At 43.9% G+C, this 27388-nt stretch overlaps 1 protein-coding gene across 1 annotated transcript in view; it reads right to left on the reverse strand.

The window, feature by feature from the left end:
* Positions 1 to 27388, reverse strand: part of LOC124606270 (translation initiation factor IF-2-like) — a 167996-nt gene that overhangs the window by 12264 nt on the left and 128344 nt on the right. The window contains exon 3 of the mRNA XM_047138250.1: positions 511 to 769. Coding sequence (XP_046994206.1) covers positions 511 to 769 — 259 coding nt within the window. The remainder of the gene's footprint in view (positions 1 to 510; positions 770 to 27388) is intronic.

The following is a 27388-nucleotide window of genomic DNA, read 5'->3' on the forward strand; positions in this document are numbered from 1 at the left end:
AAAGTAAATCTAATTTAATCTGAAATCTAATCAAATCTGACGTTCCCTCGCAGCTAAGTAAGGTACGGGGCAACGACTATCACTGTTGAAGATTAGAGCAAAATGCGACGCACTGAGGTACTGAGATTGGGAGATTGAGCCAGCTCGGTCGGCGGCGGTGGCCTATATGCAAGCTGCCCAGGGGGCGTTATTGGCGCATAGCCTGGGGGCGTGTCTTGTCTTGTCGTAGGCGTGGTTAGTTCAGCGCCTGGTATACAGTGCTTCCCAGTGCCGACCAGTGTGCTGGCGAAGGCGTACGCCAGCTAGTCGACAAGTATGAAGCAGCGTCGCAGTTCTCAGACTTGTCATACACGCGGAACTACAGCGGTAACGAAGGAAGCCAATCAGCACTGACGTAACGGCGGCGCCTTGATTTATAAAACATACAACCCGCAACATTAGACTCGTACTCGCTTCGGTTCTGATGCCTGTTAGTTGAACGTGGGCGCCGTGTGGTCGGTGTTCGCTTACGAGTCGCGGGCTGGGGTCGGTTGCACTCGGCTGGCGGGCGCCAGCCAGGGAGCGGCGGGCTAAATCAGAGCGGTAATGAGAGGCGGTGCGGCGCCGTGGGCGGCCGCGGGCTTTGTGCGGGCCGCCCGCGGGGCCCCGCCAGCGACAGCGATAGCCGCCGCCACAAAGGCCGGCCGGCACCCGCTCTGCACGCCTCCTTCTGCCACCAGCTGCGAATATTATCCCGCCCGGCACAACCCTTCTGTTCCCCACAGGCCACCTATTATGAGATCCGTTTCCTCACACCTGTCCCACTCGACCCACAGCGAGGCAAAATTAAAATTTACGGCTCCATTGCCGATGTTCACAAACTTTTACTAGGACATTGGCAGCAAATTCAGACCTACATATGCACCGTTAAAAATCCAGAGTACTGTCAACGTTGCTTTCCTTTTTCTGTAGTTATACAGTGAGGTCCCTAGAAAAAGCTTTCAATGATGAAAAGTGTAACAAAGGCGTGGATCCAGGGTCTGGTTCTGGGGCGGTTTCAAATAATGTTGGCAGCCTATGGGGTATCGCCTCGAAAGAAGTAAATGTTATCGCACTCTGCTGCTCTTAGTCTACAGGGTGTCTATAATTAAATTTTCCTTTTCAGAACCCTGTAGAAAGAGCTAAGTCTGTAAACCGTTCATTTGCCGCCGTGGTTAAAGTATACCGTGCGTGGTTGTTGTTGTTGTGGTCTTCAGTCCTGAGACTGGTTTGATGCAGCTCTCCATGCTACTCTATCCTGTGCAAGCTGCTTCATCTCCCAGTACTTACTGCAACCTACACCCTTCTGAATATGTTTAGTGTATTCATCTCTTGGTCTCCCTCTACGATTTTTACCATCCACGCTGCCCTCCAATACCAAATTGGTGATCCCTTGATGCCTCAGAACATGTTCTACCAACCGGTCCCTTCTTCTTGTCAAGTTGTGCCACAAACTTCTCTTCTCCTCAATCCTACTCAATACTTCCTCATTAGTTACGTGATCTATCCATCTAATCTTCAGCATTCTTCTGTAGCACCACATTTCGAAATCTTCTATTCTCTTCTTGTCCAAACTATTTATCGTGCATGTTTCACTTCCATTCATGGCTACACTCCATACAAATACTTTCAGAAACGACTTCCTGACACTTAAATCTATACTCGATGTTAACAAATTTCTCTTCTTCGGAAACGCTTTCCTTGCCATTGCCAACCTACATTTTGTATCCTCTCTATTTTCGACCATCATCAGTTATTTTGCTCCCCAAATAGCAAAACTCCTTTACTACTTTAAGTGTCTCATTTCCTAATCTAATTCCCTCAGCATCACCCGACATCATTCGACTACATTCCATGATCCTCGTTTTGCTTTTGTTGATGTTCATCTTATATCCTCCTTATATCCTGCTCTTCCAAGTCCTTTGCTGTCTCTGATAGAATTACAATGTCATCGGCGAACCTCAAAGTTTTTACTTCTTCTCCATGGATTTTAATACCTACTCCGAATTTTTCTTTTGTTTCCTTCATTGCTTGCTCAATATACAGATTGAATAATGGTTAAATGGCACTATTCAAGACAGGTGCAGAGGCAACCGTGGTGCACCTCGGGCACAGATGACAGGGGTGAACGATGGCTGCGGTGATGTGTACGAGCGAACAGACGTGTACTGTTGAGCAACTGTCCGCCTAGATAACCGAGGGGCTACCGACGGTGTCTCATCAACGACCGTCAGCGCACGTTGTTGCGTATGAGCCTCCACAGTAGGCGTCTGGTTCATGCGCCCATGCTGGCCTTTGTGGCCGAGCGGTTCATTCTGGGACCGCGCGACCGCTGCTGTCGCAGGTTCGAATCCTGCCTCGGGCATGGATGTGTGTGATGTCCTTAGGTTAGTTAGATTTAAGTAGTTCTAAGTTATAGGGAACTGATGGCCTCAGATGTTAAGTCTCATAGTGCTTAGAGCCATTTGAACCATGCGCCCATGCTGACTGCTGTCCATCGGCGACGGACGCTGGAATTTGGAGGCCAATACTGCATACGGACGTAAACAGCTGGCGGCAGGAGGTCTTTTAGGTGAAGTACGTTTCGTGCTCCATCGGACAGATCGAATGTACGGCATGAAGTGTCTGAAACCAAACGCCCTTCAAGAATCATCGGAAGCGTCCAGGGCCGAGTTGGGAACGTTGTGGTCTGCGAAATGTTTTCAAGGCATTTGTGTAGGTACATGGCGAAAGGCCCCTCAGATATAGTAAAGTTAAAATTGACAAATTCCCTATTGGCTTCTGTCTCGGGTTCTACGGCCGACGTTCATCTAATGATTTTACTGATGTTTCGCCAGCTCGAGTGGCTGGCATTGTCAAAGCTTCACCCTCCATTGCCGGTGGTGAATTGGAGGGTGAAGCTTTGACAATGCCAGCCACTCGTGCTGGCGAAAAGTCAGTAAAATCATTAAATGAACGTCGGCCGAAGAACCCGAGACAGAAGCCAATAGGCAGTTTGTCAACAAGTGTCCACGAAGGCCTTAACAATTTTGTGAAGTTAAAATTTATCAAAATATGAACCACCGATAATGACAGAATCAAAGACCGACTATAAGCGTCGGCAAAGACGTTACTTATGAATGAGCAGTAAAGCGTAGACAAATGACCATAAAACATCGTTCATTTTCTTGGTACATGATTTTGTTTCACTCTCTCGTATGTAGAAGTTTGGTTAAGATGAATTGCTCGGAGTATGACGTGTGCTACAAGTGTTTTGTATCATATGTATTTTTGAATAAGGGAAGACTTAATAACAGCACTATGTATTTTTATTAAAATGAAATAGAACCAAGTTAAGAAGAATTCCTTCATATTTTATGTCATCTTGAGACGCGCAGATGTTTCCTGGAGTCGGCTGCCTGCATCTACAATTGGAATGGAGGAAAAAAAATCCACGGTCATATTTTTGTAAATTTAGCAGGAGAAGCTTTCAGAAGACGACAAATATAATTAAAATATATATAATGATGGACACAGAAAAAGAAACGACGCAAGGTAAAGTGAATGGACAACAGCACAATTTCGTACAAGCAGAACATTTCATGATAATAAACTGTACTAAAATTCTCTTTTTCATTGCAAGCGAAAGGACAATTACCATTCAATTTCATCTCATTCTTTCCTTTTAATTATATATTTTTTATTATTGTAATACACATTCTCTGGGTAATCTCGTCATCTTAAAGGCACAGTGGATCAACACAAGTATGTATACATCCTTATGGGTCACGTCCATCTCTACAAATAGTTTTTTTTCCTCGACACGATGGTACCTACCAGCAGGACAATTCGACGTGTCACACGCGGTACGTGCGTCGTTCAGAGAGCACCAGGATGAGTTTGCCGTACTACCTGGCCACCAAACTCTCTGGATTTAAATCCAGTCGAGAATCTGTGGGGCCACCTCGACCGAGCTCTTCGCTTCATGGATCCTCAAACGAGAAACCTAGCGCAGCTGGCCACAACAGGGGAGTTGGCATGGCTCCACATCCCTGTCGGTATCTTCCAGAATGTTACTCTCTTTCTGCACATCTCGAGGCGGTCCGCGCTGCAAAATATACAGGGTGAAAAGTACTTAAACCGACAAACTCTGGGAGGTTGTAGGGGATATCAAAACAAATATTTTTCCCTAATGTCATTTTTTCCTATGAGGAGTATTTAAACCAGCAGAGGAAGATTTCTCTGGCGGCAAATTAATTAAACCAACAAACACTTTTACATTTTTTATGGCCAAGAGACAACACATTAACACAACCCAATTTCAATTACAGTAGATTTTCAAAAATGTCTCCATTGACACGTAAACAAAGGATACACTGTCGGATCATGTTCTGTCTGACACGGGCAAAAACATCAGGAGTGTCCTGAATTGTTCCCCACACAAAAAGTGGGGATCGAGCAGGCCATGGTACAGGACCAACTCTGCCAATCCACGTGTCTGGGAACCGTCGGTCCAGAATCGACGCACACGACGACTGAAATGTGCCGGCGCCCCGTCATGTTGGAACCACATGCGTTGTCTTGTAGGGAGTGGGACGTCTTAATGGCCTAGGTAGCAGGTACAGCCCAGTTAAACAGTCCCCAACAATACCGACCCACACATTAACGAAGAACCGCACTTGATGAGCGCTAATAACTGTGGCATGCGAGTTATCCTCACTCCAAACATGCGAATTGTGCATGTTGAAGATTCCATCACGCTCGAATGTTGCTTCATCGGTAAACAACACAGAGGATGGAAATGTAGGATGCATTTCACACTGTTCCAGGTACCACTGTGAAAACTATGCTCTGGATGCATAATCAACTGGTTCCAGGTTGTGGACACGCTGTAAGTGAAATGGACGTAACAGTTGCTCTCGAAGGACTGTTCTTACACTCGTCTGATTCGTTCCCATTTTACGTGCAATTGGACGAGTGCTGATTGAAGGATCCCGCTCCACATGCTGCAAGACAGGTTCCTCAAATTTCAGCATTCTTACCGTGCGACGGCGTAATCTGCTAAATGATCCGGTCTGACGCAGACATTGGTACACAGCACCAAAGGTCGTATGATGCGGGATACGGCGATTAGGATATTGTTGATAAACCCGCTGTGCAGCTCGTCCGTTGTGGTGCGCTACGTAGTACGCGCCAACCATATCATTGTACTCACTCCAAGTGTATCGCTCCATTAGTAAACAGAGACAATGCACTACTCCACTGGTGGATAGCAGTTTCCTACAACTGAAGAACGTAATACGCCCTCTAACAACAGAATATCGTAATACGGCCTCGAACAACTGAAGAGCGTAATACGGCCTCCACAGGTTTAAATAATACTCATAGGAAAAAATGACATTAGGGAAAAATATTTGTTTTGATGTCCCCTACAACCTCCCAGTTTGTGGGTTTAAATACTTTTCACCCTGTAGTTATTCAGACGTCTGACAAGTGGTCACATTAATGTAACTAGACAGTGTACTTCCGCATGTTGCAAAGAAAGTTTGTTAAATCTAAGCTGATTACAGAACTAATTATTATCTTTTCAATACCTCGAGTTATAGATTCAAATTTATTATCCTCTACTGCATTATGTATGAGTTATTGCTCTTGCTAGAAGTCGTGTATTGAGAGCATGTCATTTCGTTACTCAGAGCAAGGAACTTACTTGTTTCGAGTAACATGGTTACAGCAGCCGCCATATTTCGCCAGCCATCTTTCGAAAACACGGAAGCAGAACGACCCCGAGGAGGACTCGAAGAAGCTTGTGTTTTTGCCATTCTGTGGCTCAGTGGCTCAGTAACAGCAAAGATTAGCTGCTGCAGGGGCATAAAATCGATTCTGTATTCAGGGCTCCAACAAAAATTCGATAGTCCATGAGGCCGCTGAAAGACGATGTAGGCCTCAGAACGCCAGGAGTATATAAAATGCCTGTGGGTGACGACAGTTTTATGTCGTACAGACTGCGCGCACAACTGTACACTGCTGTATAGAACACGAAAAATGCTTTCGCCTTCGTTATCCTGAGAATTCAGCGGTCGCAGAGCATGCTCTAGAAAACGGACATCGTATTGCAGTCGAAGAGACATCAGTTATTATACGGACTATCAGTTTCTGGGATAACATAATCGAGATAAAAATTTATGACAACACCCTCAATAAAGACGGCGACCTGCAGCTAAGCACGGCTTCTGACCCACCTATAGGGAGACTGAAGCGGCGGGCGCGCAACGGAAACATTATCTTATATAGCCCTGGAGCGGGCAACAGTGACGTCACAGAAGACAGCGCCGCTATGTAGGGACGGTAGCAGCAACCAAAGAACACTCACCATTTGGCAATGGTCGAGGAGTCCTCGGCCGAAAGCTCGTAGATTTTAAACCACTTGACGTGGCTGGAAGCTCGAGAGAATTTTTTTATTACTTATTGCTGTTTTTGGGAAACACGTGGGCGTTATGAGCCAACAGTATAATAGATTCAAAATAATATTTACATATAATTAAAACCTTTTTCTTTAAATTATTTTGCTGTACCCAAGTCTATTATCTTAGGTAACTTAGCTACATGCTGCCGTGCCGTGTACACTTTATACTGCCAGCCTGGCTATGTAAATGCTCAGATATGCCACGAACAATTTACTGAATCAGCTGCATTCTAGAATAGCGAAACATTAGCAATAAATACTCTGTTCCTTGAATGGGCTTAGGCTTCAGATGGAGAAATGTGAGTCGTTGGTAGCTGTCATGGAAGATGGATGATTTCTGAATACCGTGTACAATGATCTGGTATTTTAGTGAGATATTTTGTGGGTTCCATGGCACCGCGGGGCTCTCCTGTTGTAATAAAAGGAATAGATTTTGTTTTGACATTATTTTCTGATCTTCGCGGTTCAAGAAAGTATTTGTTAACTTGTTACTTCAAATCTAAATTCATAATTACAGATAAAAGCGGACATCCTTTTTTGCACCGTTGTGGGCTACAAGATTAAAACAAGTACATTATATGAAGGGCTTATTTCAATAGTGATACAAGTCTATTTTTGTTCATTCTGCGATACAGAGTCCTAAAGTTAAATGAGCGCTGAAAAATCTGCAGTTGAGATACCAGAAATATTCAAGTATATGTGCTTGAATATGCCGTGTATACTTGAATATTTCTGGTATCTCAACTGCAGATTTTTCAGCGCTCATTTAACTTTAGAACTCTGTATCTCAGAATGAACAAAAATGGACTTGTACCACTATTGAAATAAGCCCTTCATATAATTTTTGGCCGAGTTCTTGGGGAACAATTACTTACAAGGTGATGTTTCAGCTAGGCAAGATTCACTTACGTTGTGCCTACATCAAATAAGTGCGTGTGTTTATCAGTATTTCATTAATATTTTTATATTCATATATTACAGAACAGCTAAGTAGTTTCGGGCTTTATCCTACTGTTCACGGTAGTAGTTAATTATCATTACGTAACACACCACTTATATACTTAAGCGTGAATTCCAGAGTAATTTCGTAGATGTATTGTAAAGCTGAAACGTCAGAGAAGCACTAAATGCAGTTGCCTCCCTGTAAGTATAAAAACAACGTAACTCTACAGCGTAAGATAGCAACCAGCTCCCGTCTCTGCAGACAATTGCGCAGGAGTTCCGTTGGAGCTCAGGTCAGTGACATAACGATCCGACGAGAGCCGATAAGCCTCGGATTTCATGGTCGTGCTGCTGCACGGAGGCCATTGAGCACGAGAAAGAATAGCCGTTTCCGTAGCCGAGGCAACTAACGGCTGCTAAATCGGCGGTACTCGACTCGAGGAAGCCAGTCGGGATCCCGCTCGTGGGACAGATTTCCGCCGCCAGTATCTGGCCGGTGAGGGAAGGAAAGGCGACGGTGTAAGATTCCTGATCAACACAGTTTGCTCTAATCTCTTGGATTAAATTTCAAACCAGTCCGCTGTGTATGATGGACCGAGGCTGTCTGATGGTACGTTGAGCTCGGTGGCCCTCTTTGATGCTGTGAAGGAGGAGGACACTACATTTTAACACCAAGTTCCAGCTTATTTCTTCTCTTTCACCATATTATCAACATCATCAACAACAGCAATAGCAACAAATACAACAACAACGTCTCATCATACAACATCAAATTCCACAGGCACTCACTCCACAGTCACCTGTGAGCTTTCAGCTCGCCACTTTCTTGCTGTTGTGTATGTGGGGTACGGCGCCTAGGTAATTTTACGCCTGTCACGTACCTGTTGGCATGGGTCCCAGAGTGAAGGCATCATATTAGCATGATGCTCAGCTTGGGATACAAGAGGTCGATTTTGTGCAAGCGACGTTGTTTTGTCGCCCATTGTAGTTTGTACGCCGCTGTGTTTTTCTCTAGCGTCTTTGATGTCATGTTTGTCTAGCTCGTTCAGTAGTATTAAGGTTGCTTGCCCGGGTGAGCTAATGTTCTTGTTAAACTGTGTCTCTCAGTGCGTGGAGGTCTTGCACAAGTGGGTGGCGTGATTTCGGATGTGAAACTTCTTTTCTTGGTTGCCACTTTTGGTTGAAGTTAATTTTAGCTTGGCTTGTAGTCTGTGTCCGTAACTCCGTGTTTTAAGTGCTACGAAGGACTGTTGTGCTTTATTGAGATGTTAAATTGTCAAGTTTCTCATCATTGCATTACCGTTAAATATTTATTGCGCTGGTAGCACCGAGGCTGTCTATCAGGTGTGTGTGAAGCTATTGATGACACGTTGCTACCGTTCGATCCTATAAGGTTTAGTGCGTCAGTTGCGCCAAGGCTACGTGAAAACTTCAATGTGTGTTAAGCTGATTGATGTACGTGTCATGTATCTTATTTTTGCAGAGTTTGTGCTCTATATTCATTTTAAAGAATATCTTGTCTGCTCAGAAAAGTGTCACCACTTGATTCTGTAAAGTTGAGTGCACCAGTTGCGCTAATGTTAATCTAATTGGTTTAGATGACACAATTTTAAACATGGCTGAAGCAGCAACTGTTGAAAATCTTCACGGTAAATGATAACAGCCAAACAGTTGCAGGATAAAGATTTATTGAAATCCTTGACCACGGTTTCGATACATCTAAATATACCTTCATCAGAATCAAAATACACCTGAACAGGAAGGCACCTTCATTAGCAAAAATCTTAGCACCATAACTGAGATACAAGAAAAAAAAACAAAGACTTACATCTTTAAGTAACTGTGAAAATTACCAAAGTATTACAAGCACAAAAACTTTTAGTCACTTGCTAAAATCGCATCCTGTAGTGGAGATACATAAAACAATCTTGCCAAAGACATCGTCAGTAGTTAAAATTAAAATAGCACCTCCATCTGTACAGCATAAGTATGAAGAGATGGTCGATGCGAACACGGCATACTATCAGTACTTAGCCTGTGAACTAGCGTGAAGAGGGTGTGGAAGCCCTAGGGCAGACAGTTTCACCGACATAGGGCGCTTGTGGTATGCGCGAGACGCGCACATTATAACCCAGGGATACATACTCATGCGCATCAAAATTTTAAAGGTTGTGCTAATTCAAAACCTCTGTCTTAATAAATAAAACGTATCAGAACCAATTTAAAACACCTACATACAATAGAAAATATGAAACCAATTTACCTGTGTCCTAGTGTCAAGCAGGTGAAGCTTGCGCTAAGGAACACATCTAACTAGAGGGGGCATTAGTGTAATGCACGAGAATCTCACGCAACTGAAAGACTAGGGTACATACTAGCGAAAACGAAGCCATCTGTTGTCGTGAATAAAAAAAATAACAGAATCATTTAAACCACGCATACACATCGAAAACCGCGAACAACAAACATCAAAAATACGTAAACTCCCAACAAGACAGGAAAGGAGCGTCTCACCAGCATCAACAGACAAGAAAACTAACTTCTAGTCAGCCAGACTATATTACGTTAGAGCAAGGATGGGTTTGAAACTACCCAAAAATTTTTGTTTCTAAGCTGCACCTGTTCATTAAGAATAAATCCATCTTTTTGAGACAGATGTTTGAAAATTTCTAATTCCTTGAACTGGTCCAGTTTGTAACCCTTACTCACTTCACTACGTCATCCAGTTTACGTGGCGTATGCTGTAGGAGCAATAGATGTTGAGCAAGGTGGAATTGTACACGTTTTCCCCATTTTACCATTTTCTTCTATTTCAGTTATGGTGCTGAGTTTTTTGCTAATGAAGGTGTCTTTCTATTCAGATGTATTTTGCTTCTGATGAAGGTATATTTAGATATACCGAAACAGTGGTCAAGGATTTCAATAACTCTTTATCCTGCAACTGTTTGGCTGTTATCATTTACTGTGATGATTTAGATGTTATGTATCTTTTTATACTGTGAAGCTTTATGTGAACGTTTAAATTAAGGATTTTGGAGTATTTGTCGGGACAATCTTTGTTTTGTGTTATGCCGTCATTTTTGGTGAATGCGCTTTAGTAGTATGCGTGTCTGAGTTTTGTTATTTCTATATAATGTGCATTAGACATTACAACCACATGTATTTTGCTGTCAGTTGTAAAGTTAATATTAATTAATTTGTGTTTAAATGTCATTAAGTTTATTTCGACTTGAAGCGGTGTTGTTAAAATTCCTCGCCTGATGGTCAAATGTAATAAAGTGTACCTTCAGATTAGACTGTTGTAAACAGCAAGGCTGAAGTCGTTCTTGTAAGTATGCATAAAGTTTAGATTTTGTATTTAACAATAAATGAGGAACTGAAACTTGTCCAGTAAAACAACCAGCACCTCTCAGTGCCCCCACCCCTCGGTTCCCCGTCGCTTCAAATAATATTCTTCAGGACACTAAGAAAAAAAAAAATTGTCACAATGTGATGAAGAAAATAGTTCTATATGGAGATGAGCTGTGACCTCAAATATGGAAAGTTAGGAAGAAAATTAGAACAGTGGAAATGCATTATATGAGCAGATGTCTGCAGTTAAGAAGGCAAGATAGAGTGTAAAAGGAGGAAGTACGGAGGCGAATGGATATAGCATGCTCCATAACAAAAACTTTGGGGAATAGAGCGTATCAGTAGTTCAGCCAAGTACAATGAAGGTCCAACCACAGGTGGTTAGGTAAGATTTTAAATTATGAACCGCCCGGAAGAAGGTGGGGAGGAAGACCGTGGCTGCGATGGGAAAAACACATACGAAAAGAAATGGAAGACAGAACTCTAGGAGCGGATGACTGAAACGAAAGAGGCCAGTGCAGGTCGAAAACCGACAAATTCCTAGGTGGAAACGCCGAAGAAGAAGAAGAAGAAAAAGAAGAAGGAGAAGGAAAAGAAGAAGAAGATGATAGTTATAAATTAAAATAAAAACCGGGCAATTGCTAGCGGGACTTGCTCTAAGGGTTCAGTACGAACTTCATTATGTTTGAAAAAAAATCGCAACTCCAAAAACTAATTAATGTAGAGTAATGAAATATCTGACATGGATTTGTCTAGGTAACATATTTAAGTGATCAACATCGCAAGATCACAGGTTAATGCAAGCGCGAGATAAGCCATTGCAAATGTAAAATCCTGTTATACTGATATCCAGTGTAACGCCAGAATGTTGGATGCAAGCATGCAAACGTACATGCATTGTGTATTACAGATGCTGGACGTCAGTCTGGGATGGAGTTCCATGCCTGTTGCGCGTGGTCGGTCAGTACAGGCACGGTTAGTGTTGTTTGTGGATGATGCTCGAGTTGTCCTCCGATGATCCATATGTTCTCGCTTGGAGAGAGAGTTTGGTGATCGAGCAGGCCAAGGCAAGAAGTCGACACTCAGTAGAGCATGTTGGATTACAACAGCGGTATGTGTGCGAGTGTTGGAAAACACCTACTGGAATGCTGTTCACGAATGGCAGTACAACGGGTCGAATCATCAGACTGTGCACACATTTGCAAGCAGTGTGCGTGGGATAACCATGAGAGTACTACTGCAGACCATAGCTCCAGGTGTAGGTCCAGGGCGTCCAGGCCGCAGACAGGTTAGTTGTAGGGCCTCGGTCCCCTTCTGACCCAAACTCAGCCATCACTGGCACCGAGCCAGAATCAGCTTTCTTTAGAAAACATTCCATCTACATCTACATCTACATCTACATCTACGTGATTACTCTGCTATTCACAATAAAGTGCCTGGCAGAGGGTTCAATGAACCACCTTCAAGCTATCTCTCTGCCGTTCCACTCTCGAACGCCACGCGGGAAAAACGAGCATTTAATTTTTTCTGTGTGAGCCCTGATTTCTCTTATTTTATCGTAATGATCATTTCTCCCTATGTAGGTGGGTGGCATCAGAATGTTTTCGCAATCGGAGGAGAAAACTGGTGATTGAAATTTCATGAGGGAATCGCAACGAAAAACGCCTTTGTTTTAATGATCGACTCTCCAATTCACGTATCATGTCTGTGACACTATCTCCCCTATTTCGCGATATTACAAAACGAGCTGCCCTTCTTTGTACTTTTTCGATGTCATCCGTCAGTCCCACCCGAAGCGGATCCCACACCGCACAGCAATACTCCAGAATAGGGCGGACAAGCTTGGTGTAAGCAGTCTCTTTAGTAGACCTGTTGCACCTTCTAAGTGTTCTGCCAATGAATCATAGTCTTTGGTTTGCTCTACCCACAATATTATCTATGTGACCGTTCCAATTTAGGTTATTTGTATTTGTAATTCCTAAGTATTTAGCTGAATTTACAGCCTTCAGATTTGTGTGACTTATCGCATAATCGAAATTTAGCTGATTTCTTTTAGTACTCATGTGAATAACTTCGCACTTTTCTTTATTCAGGGTCAATTGTCACTTTTCGCACCATATAGATATCTTATCTAAATCATTTTGCAAGTCTTTTTGATCATCTGATGACTTTACAAGACGGTAAATGACAGCATCATCTGCAAACAATCTAAGACAGGTACTCAGATTGTCTCCTATGTCTTTAATATAGATCAGGATCAATAGAGGGCCTGTAACACTTCCCCACCTGCCTTCTAATGAGCTCTCGCTTGAAACTACTGAAGTCGCAAAAGGCGATGGTTTGGGATAAGTGGATTGCACTCTATGGGACGTTTGATTCGGAGCTCTCCTTGAAGTAACCGATTTGTAACAGTTCGTTGTGTCACTGTGGTGCCAACTGCTGCACAAATTGCTGCTGCAGATCCAGTATGATGCGCGAGAGCCATACGCCACCACCATTGTATTCCTTTTCAGCAATACCAAGCGGCTGTCCGCAGCCCAGTCTTCCTGCGACTGTATGTTCTCGTGACCACCGCTGCCAGTAATCGCGCACAGTGGCTACATTCCTGCCAAGTCTTTGTGCATTGGCGCAAAAAGAGCATCCAGTTTCTCGTAGCCCTATTGCACGAACCCCTTAAAACTCAGTGAGGTGCTGATGATGGGGTCTTCGTCGCCTTAAAGGCATTCTTGACTAACAACTCACCGCGTGCAATCTCAAAGATAACAACATTAACGACCGTTGCAGCGTGTATTTAAAGCAGTGATGTCTATACAACCTGGATGTAGGAGTCTGGTCTCTGAGTATAGAACTGCAGCGTGTGTGCAAATACACGTGCTTTGCATCGTCCGCCATATTGTAGTTTGGCAAACAAATTTCCATCCTTCTGCATGTGACAAAGAATTGCAGACTGATTTCTTGTTTTGAACTTTATGTCAATATATGATGTAATAGGCTGATGAGGGAGCGGAATTGAAAAGTATCTTCTTTTTGTGTCCTAGTGACATTTCCTAGCAGCTATGTTGTAGTTTGGCAAGAAACGAAATAAGAGCATATATGGCTGTAACGATCAGATAGCTGAAGTTCAACATCCAGGTAGTATAGAGATCATTGATTTAAATCAAACCTGATTTACAGCCTCATAGTGGCGCTACTAGCGCCAGTTTTGTGCCACTGGCGTGAAATTTGAATAGACATCCTCTTTTAGATGTAGAAACACGCCTACTAACTTTCGTTTATGTTCCACAACTCCTTCTTGGCTTGCGATTTTTTTTCCGCCAGTGTATTTTTGCGTAGCTGAATGGCCTGGTGGAACTCTTTCGATTGGATACCACTTCGGCTACTTGTGTGTTTCTAATGTACGCCAGTTGTCCAGCCAGGGAAAGGGGACTAACACTGTAACTAGGAATCCGAACCACTTACCGCTTCTGGCGGCTCTTCACATTGGTGAGAAGTGAAGGCTGGGTTGAGAAGAAAACCGAAAAATCTTAGTCCGAGCGAGATGGATACGACGGCGCGTCGTTATCAAGGCAGAAGCTTTACCCTCAGACACGAAACTGAATTTGTATATAGATGGTTCTTCTATAGTTTTTGATGAGTAACTTTGAGAATATCAAAATGTATGACAAAAATAGCCGTATAATTTAAATGAATTGACTTAGTGACCGTAGACTTTTCTATTTGAGATAACTTTCAAGCTGATAGCAGTACCCGTTCCTGAGAAAAAGGAGTCTTAATAGTCCCACAGACAGACGGACAGTCGGATGGATGACAAAGTGATTATATCAGGGTTCAGCTTTTACCGGTTGATGTACGGAACCCTAAAAGATTAGAAAAATCCTGCTCCTCTGTGTCCCTGAAACGAGAGAGAGATGGAAATTATGCTCTCTGTATAGGAGTAATTTTGCGCCGTGTTATTTTATGGCAACACCTTTGAAACTATGATTATTGGTGGTCACCACTATGACAGTGCTTGTCAGAGAAATTCCTTAGTTTGAATAAAGAGGCTGAGGGTATGGGTACATTTCTGGGAGATAGATAGCGGTTAGGACCAACCAGGTAATAACAGCCTAACAGGTCCGAGGAGTTCTCTCGGAATTCGCTGTTGAGACACGTAGATTTTTTTGTAAGAACTGTCGTTTAGGGTGGTAGTATAAAATACCGCCTAGTCTGACAGTCTGCTGTTTTCTTGCCGGGAGCGAGTTTTTGAACAGGACCCAGCAGAGTCACTCAGTCTTTCTTTTGTGGGTGTCCTGGAGCAGTCGACACGTAGCGCCCGTGTTCATCACAGAAGACACCGTGGACGACCGCCAGCCGCCGACTGCACAACGCGCAGAGATGCTACCCCCTGCAGGCTAGATGACGCGTCGTCATAGTCCACTGTCGCTCCTTGTTCCTAACATTTCTTCCTCTCACCCACTGCGACCTGATAGGGAATTTATTGCATTTTAGTAATTTTTATTTTAACTAGTGCTTGATAACTAGTGTGCTTGATATTGATCACTAACGTATTCTTAACTAACGAGTTAGCCGGCCGTGGTGGTCGAGCGGTTCTAGGTGCTTCAGTCTGGAACCGCGTGACAGCTACGGTCGCAGGTTCGAATCCTACATCGGGCATGGATGTGTGTGATGTCCTTAGGTTAATTAGGTTTAAGTAGTTCTAAGTCCTAGGGGACTGATGACCTCAGATTTTGAGTCCCATAGTGGTCAGAGCCATTTGAACCATTTGAACTAACGAGTTCAGTGCATAATGCCCGTTTTACGTTGCTTGCGGATCTTGAATGCAGAATATATCACATTCAAAAAGTCGAATTTGGGCTGGTCGCGTTTTTATAACTGTGGTACTGCCCTTCCTGTCCATCTACACTCCCACGATTAGCCTGGGTTAATCAGTGCTCAAACCGAGTGCTTGATTTAAAGCTGCAACTAGGATCGAGTCATAATGTACGGAATAGTCTTACTTGGAATCCATTTTTTAGCGGAAGCGATGAGAAGACGAAATTTAACACCACACGTTGTTTTACATTTGTTGATACTCGCAACCTCTTTTCGGGCCACTAAAATGTCCGTTCAGCGGCTCTTCCAGGTCCATTGCTGTCACTGACAGAATTACAGTGTTATCATGGAAGTCTTAAATACAATACTAGCTATTAAAATTGCTACACCAAGAAGAAATGCAGTTGATAAACGGGTATTCATTGTGCAAAAATATTATAGTAGTACTGACATGTGATTACATTTTCACGCAATTTGGGTGCATAGATCCTGAGAAATCAGTACCCAGAACAACCACCTCTGGTCCTAATAACGGCCTTGATACGCCTGGGCATCGAGTCTAACAGAGCTTGGATGGCGTGTACAGGTACATCTGCCAATGAAACTTCAACACGATACCACAGTTCATCAAGAGTAGTGACTGACGTATTGTGACGAGCCAGTTGCTCGATTGTTGAGAGATCTGGAGAATGAGCTGTTCAGGGCAGCAGTCGAACATTTTCTGTATCCAGAAAGGCCCGTGCAGGACCTGCAACATGCGGTCGTGCATTATCCTGCTGAAATGTAGGGTTTCGCAGGGATCGAATGAAGGGTAGAGCCACGGGTCGTAACACATCTGAAATGTAGCGTCCACTGTTCAAAGTGCCGTCAGTGCTAACAAGAGGTGACCGAGACGTGTAACCAATGGCACCCCATACCATCACGACGGGTGGTACGCCAGTATGGCGATGACCAATACACGCTTCCAATGTGCGTTCACCGCGATGTCGCCAAACACGGATCCGACCATCATGATGCTGTAAACAGAATCTTGATTAATCCGAAAAAATGACGTTTTGCCATTCGTGCACCCAGGTTCATCGTTGAGTACACCATCGCAGGCGCTCCGGTCTGTGATGCAGCGTCAAGGGTAACCGCAGCCACGGTCTCCGAACTTATAGTCCACGCTGCTGCAAACGTCGTCGAACTGTTCGTGCAGATGGTTGTTGTCTTGCAAACGTCCCCATCTGTTGATTCAGGGATCGAGACGTGGCTGCTCGATCCGTTACAGCCATACGGATAAGATGCCTGTCATCTCGAGTGCTAGTGATACGAGGCCGTTGGGATCCAGCACGGCGTTCCGTATTATCCTCCTGAACCCATTGATTCCATATTCTGCTAACAGTCATAGGATCTCGACCAACGAGAGCGGCAATGTCGCGATACGATAAACCGCAATCGCGATAGGCTACAGTCCGACCTTTATCAAAGTCGGAAACGTGATTGTACGCATTCCTCCTCCTTACACGAGGGATCACAACAGCGTTTAACCACGCAACGCCGGTCAACTGCTGTTTGTGTGTGAGAAATCGGTTGGAAAGTTTGCTCATGTCAGTACGTTGTAGGAGTCGCCACCGGCGCCAACCTTGCAATCATTTGCATATCACAGCATCTGTCTGTTAAATTTCGAGTGTGTAGCACGTCATCTTCCTGGTTTAGCAATTTTAATGGCCAGTAGCGTTTATCTTCTCCTTTGCTTCAATTTCCAAATTTCCCCTTCGCATCCTTCACAGGTTGTTCGACGTAAGGACTGAATTGCATGACACATGAGGTGTTTCAATAGCCTCCTGCGGTGTTCAGCACTCCGACTGGTCGAAATGGTGCCGCAAGTTGGACGCGGGAGGCGTGCAGAGCGGACGCCTGGGAAGCGGCCAGGAGGCGGCAGTTGCACGCGGGCTGGCGTGGAGGCGTTCCGCTGCTGCCGGCGGCTGATGCAGCCTCACGACGCGCCGCTCCCACGCAGGTCACTTCCCGACTTCTCTTAAGACGGTGCGGAAGGCGGCGGGCGCGGCTGTCTGTCTGCACTTCGTGCCTGCGCAGTTACGTGCTCCGCCAAAGCCTAATCAAGATTGCAGTTTTAAACGTGGCTGTTTCTCAGCTACCGTGCACTAGTTTCAGTACACGATTATACAGCGAACCATTTGCAGATAACTGTTTGGTACATTGACCTAGGTTTCGACACCTACTAACGGTGTCTTCGTCAGAATGAAATTCTGAGAAACCCTATAAAGTAACATACAAAAAAATCTAGTATCACAACGAAACACATTAACTAAGATGACAACTGTCATGACGTACAAAGGTTACTTTCGTAAAATTATGCTAAGGACATCAGACTGATCGGCCCAATGGCTTACATTGCTGCCACGGAAACAATACAAGGTGTACCGCCTGCCGGGCGCGGACAATAACATGTGCCCATTTGATACATCATAACAGAAATAAATTTTTAAAAAGACTGTTAATTTTAAAAACAAAATACAAAGGACGAGACCCTAAGTTTTGAAAATACACAGCAGTCGAGCAGATTAAGTATAAGAGTCATCTACAGGATGTTCAGTAAGTAAGTATGCAGTTCATAGCTTGTCGTATTAAAGTCATAGAAGTTATAAGAGATGCTGGAAGTGATCCCCTTGAACTTGAAGACACAGTTGCATGCGTTTCTGTATGTTCTTGAAGACGTTGTACAGAACATCGGTAGCGATGTTCCGATTGTGACGTCTCACTGCAACTTGGACTTCTTGTATGGTGTGCGGATTGCCTTCATAGGCCTTTCCCTTCAACGTACCCCATAGAAAGTAATCCGGTGGAGCCAAGTCGAGTGAACACGGAGGCCAAAGTCCTCGAGAGATGCCGTGGTCACCGAAGATGTCCTTTAAAAAGTTCATTGGCCTGTCGGCGGCACGTGCAGTCACCCCATCCTGTTGGAACCAGACATTCTCAATTTTGCTCTCATTCAGTTCACCTAGCAATTCATTAATTCGCTGGAAGAGAATCATCATCATCATCATCATTTAAGACTGATTATACCTTTCAACGTTCAGTCTGGAGCGTAGTCCCCCTTACAAAATTCCTCCATGATCCCCTATTCAGTGCTAACATTGGTGCCTCTTCCGATGTTAAGCCTATTACTTCAAAATCATTCTTAACCGAATCCAGGTATCTTCTCCTTGGTCTACCCCGACTCCTCCTGCCCTCTACTGCTGAACCCATGAGTCTCTTGGGTAACCTTCCTTCTCCCAAGCGTGTAACATGCCCCCACCATCTAAGCCTGTTCGCCCTGACTGCTACATCTATAGAGTTCATTCCCAGTTTTTCTTTGATTTCCTCATTGTGGACACCCTCCTGCCATTGTTCCCATCTACTAGTACCTGCAATCATCCTAGCTACTTTCATATCCGTAACCTCAACCTTATTGATAAGGTAACCTGAATCCACCCAGCTGTCGCTCCCATACAACAAAGTTGGTCGAAAGATTGAACGGTGCACAGGTAACTTAGTCTTGGTACTGACTTCCTTCTTGCAGAAGAGAGTAGATCGTAGCTGAGCGCTCACTGCATTAGCTTTGCTACACCTCGCTTCCAGTTCTTTCACTATGTTGCCAGCCTGTGAGAATATGCATCCTAAGTACTTGAAACCGTCCACCTGTTCTAACTTTGTTCATCCTATTTGGCACTCAGTCCGTTTATATCTCTTTCCCACTGACATTACTTTCGTTTTGGAGATGCTAATCTTCATACCATGGTACTTACATTTCTGGTCTAGCTCTGACATATTACTTTGCAAACTTTCACTCAAACCTGCCATCACAACTAAGTCATCCGCATATGCGAGACTGCTTATTTTTTGTTCACATATCTTAATCTTAAGCTGGAAGACAAATTCCTCAATAATTTTTCAGCTGTTGATCTGTGTAGTTTATCTTATCCTCGGTATGTAGAGCACGTTTTGATCATATACAGTGGTTCCCGGTAAGGAATTCAGCATGTGTTTTAAATTTTTAATAGTCTTCAAGAAAAAAATCAGCTTCACTTGTGAATTAGAAAATAACGACCATCAGCTTAATTACTTGTAACTCAGTATTGCTATTGACGACGACGGACTTTCTTTCGGTATTTTTCGAAAATCACCTAATACACATCGAATGGTGCCCGCTAGTTCAGTGCATCCTCATTCCCATAAAAAAATTCCATTCGGCTATTAATCGTGCAGTTTCTGGATCTTTCTCACCTGACTAGCGTAATGAAGAGATGAGTACAACAAAAGCTATTGCAGTTAATAATGGCTGTGGTCCCACGTTAGTTGACAAGATCTTCAAAGTTAAAACTGACGCTAAAGTGATCACTTTAGGCAGCAGTGCTGTTTCCGACAGCAACGAGCACCAAAATGTTTTCTCTGTTCCGGTTTTAGGCCCTATTTCGTGTAAAATTCGTCGTCTTCTCCTTAAAAATATGGATTTAAAGTTACCTTTTCTACGAACAATAACTTGCAAAACAGTCTCATACACAATCTCTGCCGGCCGCTGTGGCCGTGCGGTTCTAGGCGCTTCAGTCTGGAATCGCGTGACCGCTACGGTCGCAGGTTCGAATGCTGCCTCGGGCATGGATGTGTGTGATGTCCTTAGGTTAGTTAGGTTTAAGTAGTTCTACGTTCTAGGGGACTGATGACCACAGATGTTAAGTCCCATAGTGCTCAGAGCCATTCTGAACCACAATCTCAAGTCCACAGCTGCTCCTGTGTACAATTCGTTTATTATATGGGACAAACTGGAAGGTCTTGTAGTGTCACGTACAAGGAAATTTATTGGGAAAAAGAGGCACTAATGTAAACAATTCCACTTTTGCTGATCATCTGCTAATTTCCAGGCACAAACCGAATTGCGTTGAAGGAAGTTCCATTTTAGATAGAGAAAAGAGAGGTCATAGGCTCGACGTACTCGAAGAGTTGGAGATTTTCGAGCACATTACTAAGAACGATGGCCTCATCTTCAATGAACAGTTAAAACTGTGTAGCAACAATTTTTTCAATGGCTCCAATCCACTGCTAGCGGAGTTTTGAATCCTCTACTTTTTACTATATTTTCCTGCCACTGGTTCCGAAACATCATTTACTTCGAATCTCATAGAGTTTGCTACTAAAGTTACCATCGTGCAGATATTTTCTGGATTGTACAGCTGTTTGTATAATTTTTCTATATTATTCTGTGCTTCACGTAATAGTAATTTCCGTAAATCCTAATAGATAGCTCTTATACTTAATCTGCTTGACTACTGTGTATTTTCAAAAATATGTAAAGCTCTCGTCCTTTGTATTTTGTTTTTAAAGTTAACCGTCTTTTTTTTTAATTTTATTTCTGTTATAATGTTTCAAATGGGCTCATGCCACTGTCCACGTCCGATAGGCGGCGTAACTTGTATTGTTCTCGTGGCAGCAATGTAAGTCATTGGGCCGATCAGTCTGATATTGTTCCTAGCTAGGCTAGTACATGTTTTATTTTATTTTTGACTCGAGCATAGCTGCTGTAAATTCTGACAATTGCTTTCTCGCTGTTTAATTTTACGTAAGTAACCTTGGTAGGTCATGATAATTGTCATCTTGGTTAATGTGTGTGTTTTTTTGTCGCTCTTAATTTTCTATATATGACGTTACAGGGTTTCTCAAAATTCCGTTCTGATGAAGACACCCTTAGTAGGTGTCGAAACATAGGTCCATGTACCAACTACAACCAGCTGGCTGTATAATCCTGTGTTGAACCTAATCAAGACACTTACTTTGCAAAATAGGAAGGCTGACTCCAAAAGCGGAGAATGCCGAAACGGATCCACGCATATTACAAAAACAAATCTACGGATGTATGTATGTTCCACGACTCCTCCTAAGCCACTGGACTGATTACGGGTAAATATGTGTACACATACGTGTAAAATATGTTAAACAAAAAAAATGGTTCAAATGGCTCTGAGCACTATGGGACTCAACTGCTGTGGCCATTAGTCCCCTAGAACTTAGAACTGCTTAAACCTAACTAACCTAAGGACATCACACACACCCGTGCCCGAGGCAGGATTCGAACCTGCGACCGTAGCAGCAGCGCGGCTCCGGACTGGAGCGCCTAGAACCGCACGGCCACCGCGGCCGGCCTATGTTAAACATTTGTGAAATATATTTGACATGTGATTACATGGGCAAAGCCGCGGGTAAAAAGGTCATCTTGAACACCTAGAACGATTTCAACCAAATTTGGAAGCACACATAGTAGTTACTATCTGGAAAGAAATACCGTGGAGGTAAGTAAGGACAATCAGCCTCCTGTTGAGGTGAGTGCGATAACGTGGAGATAGAAAGGGGAGGAAGGGATGGACAGGGATTGAGGGGAATGAAGATGGACACAGATGTGGGTTGGAGAGGATTGACAGAAAGGAGGAGGAGGGGGGAATGGACAGAGAGAGGGGAGAGCAGGAGAAGCACAGAGAATGGAAAGAGGAGGAGGTGGACATAGAGAGAAGAGAGGATGAAATGGACAGAGAAAAGCGAGAAAAGGCGATGAACAGGGAGGAGGGGAGGAGGACATGGACAGAGAGGGGGTGAAAGAGGAAATGGGCAAAGTGGGGAGGAAGCAGAAGATACTAATAAAAGATTGGAGTAAATACATACCAGGGCAAAGCTGGGTTCTCAGCAAGTATACACTTAAGCACCAGTCTGATATTTATCAAAATTTGTGGAAATATTCATTACACAACGGATATTACATGACTGAATCGCGGTTCCAATCAGGACCGATGTCCATCGTCATCAGCATGAGGTTTGATCTCAGGAACACAAACACACTTTTGTACTCGTTGTGGACTGTAAGCAAGCAACCTTGGAATGTCATCTTGAATTTCTTGCAATGCCTGAAACACATGCTGGGTCAGCTCATATAGGCTGCCTAAAGGATGACTGATGCTACATCCGCCTGAAGAGACAGCAGACAGTCATAGACAGGGCGCCACACAGCAAGGCCAGCCTCCAGTGTGCCACAACATTGTTATGATCAGACGCCGTAGAGAGCGCACGTAACACAGAATATGTTATGCTTCTGCCACATGCCGTTAAAAAACGTCCTCAATGATCACTGTGATGCAATCAAGCCTGGGATGTATTGAGAATTCTTCATTATCGGAAATGCATTGCACATCTCTCCACTTTCCCCCCTCTCTGCGTCCGCCGCTTCCTCCCCATATCTCTTTCTTCTCCTCTACCACCCCCCCTCTGTTCATCTCTTCCTTCCCAGTCTCTCTCCATCCCCTCCTTCCCTCTCTTTGTCTATCTCCTCTACACCACCCTGACCATACCTTCCTCCCCTCTCTTGATCCATATCCTCACATCCCGCTCTGTCCATCTCCTCCTCCCCCTCTCTCCATGCCAAACATCCTCCTCCCCCGCTCTGTCCATCTCCTCCTTTCCCCACTCTTTGCCCACCCCTACAGCTCCCTATCTCTGACCATCCCCTCCTGCCCCATTCTCCCTATGTGACCCCTCCTGCCTTCTCTCTGTGTCCATCACCTGTATCAATCACAACCTTCCCCCACCCATACCCAACCTCATGGGTAACCTCTCAAAACTGGTCAATAGAGCACGTCAGTATACCTCCAACACACTTGTAGCGCAGGCTAGCTTACATGTTTCTTGTTCCTGTTGTTTGGGCACCCTGCAAAGTAGGTCACTATGGCAGGCCGATACTATTCCCACACAACATGCATATTGGGCATGGCAGTTTATACGCCAGGGGCTGAAAAAAAAAGCATTTTAACCACATTTCCGCTCCAATTGGAGGTAGGAGATTTAATCCCTGCAGTGCTGATGTGAGGCCTGCTGCTTGTTTACTAAATTTGGTTGAAATACCTCCAAGGGTTTGGGAGGGGACCCTGCAGATACAAACATACACCTTGCTTTATATGTGCAACAGATATGTTCATATAAATCTATACCCTCTAAAATTCATTGTTTCATACATAACTACTTATCTGCCAAGTTTTGCTAAGTAGTTTTTAGTTAATTTCTTTGACAACGACGTAAATCTCTTTCCTCGGAATGTTATCTTTGCACTTCTTCTCTGTGTACAGTGTACGGGAAGTTCTGGACTGATGGAGGTTTGTGATGCAGTAAAAGCAGACATTGTAGCTGGAACTGATAGCTCAAGGAGGCAAGGGATGGTTACATACTGCTGTTCTGAGGTTTGAAGATTTAAAATAGAAATAGTTAAAGTGCAGATATTTTTTATTTCGTAGAAAGTGATGCACCTGACTTTCGGAATGCTAGCATCTAAGGCTGTTCTGTATACAAAGCAGATCCCTGTAAACGGAGACAACAGAGCCAAGGTCAAGTCAATCAGCTAAGTACAAACTATTTATTCTCGTGAAGTGAATATATTCTTCAATGCAACTCCATTCAGAATAATCACAAACGTCTGTTAATTAGACAAATCATTGTATAACTAGTGCTGAATCGGTGTATTACTACATGTATCTGACACAGTATTGGTCTTACACCCTAGAAGGCGCACGAAACATGGTCTACATAACTTTCTTCCCTGATGTCATGCAAATAGACCTGAAGTAAACATTCATCTGCCAATCGCTCTTCATCGCACGAAGTAATGAGTGTTAACGACAGGAGATATCACTCTGACTCCATATTTTTAGATTTCCAGAAGGCTTTTGACACCGTTCCTCACGATAGACTTTAACCAGATAGTGTGCCTATGGAGTATCGCTTCAGTTGTGCTAGTAGATTTATGATTTCCCGTTAGGAAGGTTACAGTAAGCAGTAATCAAAGAGAAACACTCGACTAAAACAGAAGTGATATCCAGCATTCCGAAGGCAGTGTTATGGGCCATCTACTGATTCTGATTTATACAAACGATTTAGGAGACAGTATGAGCAGCGCTCTTACACTGTTTGCACACGATGGTGTCATTTACTCTCTTATAAAGTCATCAGGTGATCAAGCTAGTTGCAAAATCACTTAGACACGATATCTGTATGGTGCGAGAAATGACAGTTGTCTCTGAATAAGAAAAAGGGTCAGGTCATCCACATGAGTACGAAAAAAAATCTGTTAAATTTCCGTTACAGAATAAATTATACAAATTTAAAGGTTGACAATTCAACTACACTGAAGAGTCAAAGAAACTGGTAAACCTGCCTAATATCGTGTAGGGCTCCCGCGAGCGAGCAGAAGTGCCGCAACACGATGTGGCATAGACTCCACTAATGTCTGAAGTAGTGCTGGAGGGAATGGACACCTTGAATCATGCAGTGCTGTCCACACATTCGTAAGAGTACGAAGGAGTGGAGATCTCTTCCGAACAGCACGTCGCAAGGCATCCCAGATATTCTCAATGATGTTCATGTCTGGGGAGTTTGGTGACCAGCGGAAGTGTTTAATCGCAGAAGAGTGTTCCTGGAGCGACGCTGTAGCAATTCTGAACGTGTGCGGTGTCGCATTGTCCTGCTGGAATTGCCCAAGTTCGTGGGGAATGCGCAATGGACATGAATGGATGCAGGTGATCATACAGAATGCTTACGTGTGTCACCTGTCAGAGTCGTATCTAGACGTATCAGGGGTCCCATATCACTCCAACTGCACACGCCCCACGCCAATACAGAGCCTCCACCAGCTTGAACAGTCCCTCCATTTCATCGCTACCTCGAAGATGCCGTGTCCCATCGCTCGTGCGCCGACTGTAACACCACGCTCAAACTCACTTATGTCTTAAAAGTTCCTGGCAGATTAAAACTGTGTGCCGGACCGAAACTCGAACTCGGGACCTTTGCCTTTCGCGGGCAAGTGCTCTACCAACTGAGCTACCCAAGCACGAGTCACGACCCGTCCTCACAGCTTCAGTTCTGCCAGTACCTCGTCCCCTACCTTCCAAACTTCACAGAAGCTCTCCTGCGAACCTTGCAGAACTAGCACTCCTGGAAGAAAGACTGTTGCGGAGACATGGCTTAGCCACAGCCTGGGGGATGTTTCCAGATTGAGATTTTCACTCTGCAACGGAGTGTGCGCTGATATGAAACTTCCTGGCAGATTAAAACTGTGTGCCGGACCGAAACTCGAACTCGGGACCCTTGCCTTTCGCTGGCAAGTGATCTATTGGTAGAGCGCTTGCCCGCGAAAGGCAAGGGTCCCGAGTTCGAGTCTCTGTCCGGCACACAGTTTTAATCTGCCAGGAAGTTTCATATCAGCGCACACTCCGCTGCAGATTGAAAATCTCATTCTGGTCACTTATGTCTTGATAACCTGCCATTTTATCAGCAGTAACCGATCTAACAACTGTGCCAGACACTTCTTGTCTTATTTGGCTTTGCCGACAGCAGCGCTGTATTCTGCCTGTTTACATCTCTCTGTATTTGAATACGCATGTTTATACCAGTTTCTTTGGCGCTTCAGTGTAAATGCCTAGGAATTACAGTTAAGAACAAATTAAATTTCGACTGTCACACAGATAATGTTGTGGATAAAGCAAACCAAAGTCTATATTTTATTGCAGAGCACTTAGAAGATGCAAAAGTCTACTAAAGAGAGTGTCTACACTACGCTTGTCCGTTGTCTTCTGGAGTATGGGATACTTACCAGAAAAAGTTGACATAGGACGTCGAAAGTGTCCAAAGATGGACGATTCATTTTGTGTTGTCGCGAAATAGGAGAGAAAGTGTCACGGATATGCTAAGCGCCTTGGGTGGCAATCATTGAAACAAAGTCGTTTTGCGTTGCAGTGAAATCTCTCCACGAAATTTCAATCACCAACTTTTTCCTCTGCGTGAGACAAAAGTTTTTTGTTGCCAACCTACGTAGAAAGAAATGATAATCGTAATCAAGTAAGAGAAATCAGAGCTCGTACAGAGAGATTAAGTGTTCATTTTTCCCATGCACTGTCAGAAAGTGGAACGGTAGCGATATAATCTGAAGGTGGTTTGAAGGACCCTCTGCCAGGCACTTAAATGTGAATTGCAGAGTAGTCATGTAGATATAGATGTAGTATCCGCCCAGTATCTGCTGAGTGTCGCAGAGTGCCTCGAGACAGTATCAGAACTTGGCCATCATCGCCGCCAGGAGAGCAGAGAGTTATTGTTCGCTGAATTCGGGATTATACCAAAGTTCTTAGTTAGATAACTACATGTGAATTTTTAATAACATTGCCGCGTATCATCTACTAAAGTTAAGTAGTTTAATATTTCCTTTTATAAATTATTGTTAAGTGTTGCTAATCTTTATGTTGGCCCTTTGAAGACTCTGGCCGAGCGGTTCTAGGCGCTATAGTCTGGAACCACGCGACCGCTACAGTCGCAGGTTCGAATCCTGCCTCGGTCATGGGTGTGTGTCATGTCCTTAGGTTAGTTAGGTTTAAGTAGTTCTAAGTTCTAGGGGACTGATGACCTCAGAAGTTAAATCCCATAATGCTCAGAGTCATTTGAATCTTTTTTGACGACTCTGTTTAGTTGCTGCGACCTAGCAAGCAATCTGAATAACAGCAAATACTCTTAATCGTTGCATTCCAGTCAGGACCTTGACGGTCCTGTGGCCTGAGATCTGCTAACTTCTCTTTGACGGAGTGAGGGGGGGAAAGTCTTCTAGGATATTTGGTAGGGGTGATGTTGGAGCGGGGAGGAGACGTTTTGTAAGAAGTGAACAAGGGTGGAAACACTTCCAAATACAATTTAAGAATATTTTATTTTTCTCAATAATTCAATCTCACTCAGAGATGTATTTTACAATGTTTTTCTTATCTGCCA

This window comes from Schistocerca americana, chromosome 3, assembly GCF_021461395.2.
Source record: "Schistocerca americana isolate TAMUIC-IGC-003095 chromosome 3, iqSchAmer2.1, whole genome shotgun sequence".
Classification (NCBI taxonomy): domain Eukaryota; kingdom Metazoa; phylum Arthropoda; class Insecta; order Orthoptera; family Acrididae; genus Schistocerca; species Schistocerca americana.